Source organism: Castanea sativa, chromosome 12 (genome assembly GCF_040712315.1).
Source record: "Castanea sativa cultivar Marrone di Chiusa Pesio chromosome 12, ASM4071231v1".
Lineage (NCBI taxonomy): Eukaryota > Viridiplantae > Streptophyta > Magnoliopsida > Fagales > Fagaceae > Castanea > Castanea sativa.
The window spans coordinates 11125871-11131422 of NC_134024.1; the positions used below are offsets into that span (position 1 = coordinate 11125871).

General features: G+C 32.9%; 1 protein-coding gene across 1 annotated transcript; it reads left to right on the forward strand.

Moving 5' to 3' along the window:
- The first annotated feature begins 2345 nt into the window (after positions 1-2345).
- On the forward strand, positions 2346-4089 carry LOC142619220 (uncharacterized). Its single transcript, XM_075792291.1, has 2 exons — positions 2346-2450; positions 2606-4089. Exon 2 carries the CDS (start codon positions 2687-2689, stop codon positions 3962-3964), a length of 1278 nt encoding a protein of 425 aa, XP_075648406.1. The 5' UTR covers positions 2346-2450; positions 2606-2686; the 3' UTR covers positions 3965-4089.
- The last annotated feature ends 1463 nt before the right edge of the window (positions 4090-5552 follow it).

A 5552-nucleotide genomic window follows, 5' to 3' on the forward strand; every position in this document is an offset into this window, starting at 1 on the left:
GTGGCGGCTTCAGGAATTTTTTTCAGGGTGTTCCTTAAGAAGCATAAATTACACAATCTAATAAAAAGATAAATTCATATATTGACAACAACAACAATAAAAAAAAAAACGCAAATACATAAAATTTACAATTGTCTTCTACGAGTTTTCATATTTTGAAATCGTTGCATGATAGTCTATTATCAATGCTAGAAACTATATCTCTTTCAATATACACAACCAAGAAATCATTCATCAACTAATCTCCCTTTCGATTGCGCAGTTAATTCTTTATATATTTTATTGCCGAAAAACTTCTTTCTACCGTTGCAGTAGCGACAGGAATAATCAAAACTAACTTCATAAGCAAATAAGCTAATGAACCGTAATGACGTCATAATTAATTTAATAATTTTTTTAAAGATAAATAAATACATTAATTAGTAAAAGTAGAAAAATTGACTAAAATAGTCAAAATAAATATTGAGATTTATCTTTCAAGTGTATTTTTTATATCATAACTATAAAAAAAATAAGAAATACTAAATTATAAGCAAACATAAATTAAATATCAAGTTTCTTAACCAAGGAGTTGATAACATCATGGAGATTGTTTTAATTTAGAGAAAAGATGAAATATATATATATACACCCACATACTTATATAACATTTTTGTGCTAGTCTATATTTAAATTAATCTTAACTTATGCCCAACAGCCCAAGTCCATTTACTATGTATTAAATTTCATATATATATATATATATATATATATATATATCTTGTAAAATCCGGAAGAGTGGCAGACATGCCCATTACAAAATTAATTAAGTCCCCCTAAAAAAAATAATTAAATAATAAATACTAATACAAGCCCAATTAAATGGTTGACAGCTAATCATCTGGTACAAGTAAAAGAAGAAAGTTTTGACACTTTACACATTAACAGCCAAGCATTTACTGACTTGTGGAAGACCATGATAGAAAAAATAAAAAGTTCGTCTTCATCCTCAGCAAACGGGCAAAGAATAGCAGAGACTTTAGAAAGAGCAAAAATGCAGAAATGGCAAAAACGCAAAAAAAAAGAAAAAGAGAGAGAGAGAGAGAGAGAGAGAGAGAGAGAGAGAGAGAGAAGAAAAAGAAGAAGAAGAAGAAATGGAGATGCAAGCTCATGGTCTGCCAGCATCTCACCATGGTTGAGAAGCTTCAACAATGGCTGTAAGGGTAAATTTTTTTTAATTTGAGAGTGTTCCTGATTTTGCTTGAGGGTGTTCCTAATATTTTTTTTAAGGGTAAACAAATAAAAAAATTTAAATTATTATATATATATATATATATATATATTTTTCTTTTCAGGTCAGGGTGTTCCTGGGAACACCTTGGCCTGAACGTGGCACCGCCACTGGAGGGTGGTAGGCTAACATGAAAGAGGATTTTTATTCATTTTTAAGGAGAGTATCACTTAACAAAACGATAGACCATTATAGCTAAAATTAGCATTAAAAGGATTGAGTATTAGGGGATACGTTTTATGGTGGGAATGAATCTATATATAAGATAGGGTCAAGTTATATATCTAACATAACTTAAAATATACATTTTTTTTATATTTAAATTGTAGGTTTTTAAGAGATCTAATTGTTACAAAACACTATTCTCCGTGGCATGAATAAAGACTTATATTGCTTTCCTCCGCAACTTAATTAATAGCTTCTAAAAAAAAAAAATTTAATAGCATCTTTTTCTCTCTTTTATCTCATAATGTTTACAGCCATAATCGTTTAGAGAGAGAATAACATATTTAATAGTGACAAGGTCCATATCATACTCTTGTATAACATATATAATATTGTTCCATTCACATTCAACATCACATTCAGACAAGAAATAGCTAATCAAAACATCGACATTCCAATCAAAACATGCATTATAGACCCCCCCCTAAAAAAAAGAACAAAGAAAAAAGAAAATGACACAATAAATCATTTCCTTTATTTTTCCATAAATTTTACAACGTTAAAGCTCTAAAATTCAATGAAATCGTTTTCTATTAACCTGTCATCAGATATTCAGAGGACGTAAACAAGGATCTAATATGTCACATTTTATATTTCATTTAATTATTTTCTTTTTTAAAAAGGGCTAATATTTTTTTAAAGAGGGAAAAGGGGTTAAAACTTAAAAATAAGAAAGAAGTTAAAACATAAAACCCAATAAAAAAAAAGGAGAGAGATATTAATATTATACATGGGCTTTTAAAAATCTTCCAGAGTGTATTAAAGAGTGAGCTCTGGCCCATTCATTATAGTGAATATATTGCACTAGTGGACTATGGACCCATAAATCAAGCCCAAGTTATGTCAAAAGAAAAAAAAAATGGTCGAATTTTTAAGTTCTCCACGTAGCTTCTAAAATTGCAGACTTGTCCCTGATCAGTATAGCCTAGCACTGCCAGCATCGAACACTGTTATAGTAAGCAAGTTTCTTTATCTTGATTTCCTTCCTTGTCATTACGTGTTTTTTTTATTTTTTGTTTTCTTCAATTGACTCTCACTATGATCCAATTATTTTTGTAAGATATTATGTACACCACATGTTTGATGAATGGTCCAAACGAAATTTTACAGCTAATGTGTTAAGGTGAGATTTGGGTTTTGATCCAAAAGGTTGTTTAACTATATATATAAAGGAGTCGGGACTGGTTTATAATGGTGCACACATATATACCGAAGCTTGTCCATGGTGCAAAGTGTTTAAAAACTAAGCAAAATGGAGCTGCTTTTATGAATGTTATGCTATATCACTGTTCAGAAGTATCCCATCAAGAGCCTTTACATTGTGAATGGTATGAGAAGGAGTTTCCAAAGATAACAGAATTGAGCCACTTGTTGAGAAATGTGGATTGGCTTGATGGGAGGTTAGTTCATGTCGGGGACAATTCAATAGTCTTTGATGGTGAAATTGAGCACAAAATGCAAACTTTCAAGTCCCTGGCCAGGGACTTTATTGGGTCTCCATCAATTCAGCAAAAGATTCAGAAAAATGTGATGGCCTTATCATTGGCGGCAAGTAACAACTGCACCCCGTTTGTTTGTTTCAGTGAACCTAGTGAAAGAGAGCCCATGATTGTGAATTCACTCACTAAAGTGTGCAACTTCCTGAACATTTCTGCACAACAAAGGAAGGTGGTTCGGCACACAATATGCCCACAGGTCACACAATTGCGGATATGGACAGGTACACTTGAGGAGATACTAAATGGATTGAAATCTGAGTTGGATTTGTTAAGTTGTCAATGCTCTAGCAAAGGGACCAAGATGGGTCAGCAGATTGTTTCTAGCTGTCTAAAGTTCCTGGCTGACACAGCTATTTCCTTTGACCATGATTCTGCTTCGTGGATGCGGCTTGCGCCTGCAAAAGTTGTTGGCTCCCCTGCTTCACATAAATGGGAAGATGTTCTTGAGATGTTCAATGATCTCATTGAGTGTTTGAAAAGTGAAAAGGAATTGTGTTTTCTTGTGGGGAAGGTTGAGGTCATGAAAGAAGGACTGTCTCAAATCAAGGACATATTGATTGATAAAAGTATTGGATACAAAGAAGTTCGGCATCAAGAAAGCCTAGTGCAGAAGAAGCTCTCCAAGACATTGGGCCACTCGTCCAAGTGCTTGTTTACTCTTTTATTATATTACCTCCATGGACATGCTAGAGATATTGAAGTGGATTTATGTGGTCGAATTTATAGCATTGGTGGTGAGGATAGGTTTTGCTTGTACATGGGAAAGATTTTGACTACAGAGGAGGATAAGATGGTCTGGAGTGGGGTGAGGCAATTGGACAGGGCTCTTCGGCTTTTCAAGTTTGTGTGGGAAACTGCAGGGATGAGAGGAGTTTTGCAGCTGCAAGGCCATTTGTGTTGTGTTGGTGCTGAGGGCAGGGTGCTTACCTATAGAGGGAATACATTCTTTGTACATGGGATCAGTGTTTGACAAAAAATTCCCTATCCATATCAGTTCAGATGGTGAAAAGATATTTCATGGTGATTCATGGATCATTGCACACTATGCAAGTCATTTCCAGATATTTATACTCAAAATATTATTCATATGTGAAATGAATTGATATGGAGCCATTCGTGTACTGTTTAACTAAGGAAGAATTTCGCAATACACCCTACCTTCTTTTCCCTCTTCCATGCCAAATATTCTTAGAATGATAATGAGTTCTAGTTCAAACGGCACATCTTCCCTTATAAGGGTAAGATAGAGGCTAAGGTCTTATGCTTAACACTCACCAAGTGCGTATGTAATATCAAAAGAAAAAAAGTCAAATATTCTAACAAAAGAATTCACTTACTCTAATGATTTGAAAGCCTCAATGGTATATCAAGTAGGGAGGACAAAAAGGTTTACGAGTACTACTCTCTACTGCCACTTCTATAACAGCAGTAAAGTACGCTTGAATGCATAATTCAAGATAATACCATTAGACCACAACAAATTAAGAGAGAAAAACTTTAGTCAATTATCTTCCATAAACGACCTGAACTTTGCTAAGAAATGGTATTGGGTTTTCTCATATTTGAGGGTGATGGAGGTAAGTAATTTTAGTAATTTATTTTCAGCTGTGGCGGAGCTGGTCTTGCAGCACTTTGATGTTTCTCACTGGTGTCAGCTTGTTATTGTTATGAACTGATAAAATAGAGTGGTAGTTTAGTGGATTCGAGTTGACTAGCCTCCAAAGAGGGAGAAAGAAAATTTGGGGGTTAATTTTTTATTTAATTCTCATTTGGTAGGTAGGGTTGTATATCCGTGGTTTACTTCTTAGCAGTGACTGGTGAGTCCAAAGGGCCCTGCCTTGGTGAGGTTCCATGTCATGAAAAAATGTACTCTCTCCATTTCAGTTTGTTTGTCTTCTCTTTCATTTTGGAATGTCTCAAAATATTGTCCTGTTTCTAAAAATAAAAGTTATTAATTTACTAATGTTCCAAGAGGCGTAGCTAGAATTTTTAACTTGGGAGGGCCGAGTTATAGTATTTATACAATAATGATAATTCATAAATATATTGAATACAAAGTTATCAACTCTAATTTATCCATAAATTGTCTAGTTCACTATAGACATACATAATATCAAAAAAAAATAAAAAAAAATTGCATGACGATAATCTTTCATAGAATAAAATTAATCTATTATCATCAAATTATGAATTCTAAATGTTGCTACAGGTATCTTAAATTTAGCCACCATCATCAAATCATTAAAGAAGAACATTTTGCATTTAAAAAAAAAAAACATTTGTTGCTACAAGTGTCCTAAATTTTAAATTACTTATATCTTTAATATGACTCAAGAATTAACCTAAAAAGAACCTTAATTTTTTTCTCAATTATATAGATGTTACTCACATTAAAGAAAAACAAATTCCACTATTATTTTAAGCAACATCCACTTTATCATTCATATTATTTATTTTTAAAATATTTTAATGAATTATCCCCAACACAAACCCACATCCTCACACACTTCCAAGTTCACTACTCTACTATAGCAGCAATGAGATGGAAAGAAAAAAAG

Bases quoted from the DNA above. Each gene is read 5' to 3' on its own strand.
- LOC142619220 (XM_075792291.1), top strand. From the start codon at position 2,687: ATGGTGCACACATATATACCGAAGCTTGTCCATGGTGCAAAGTGTTTA.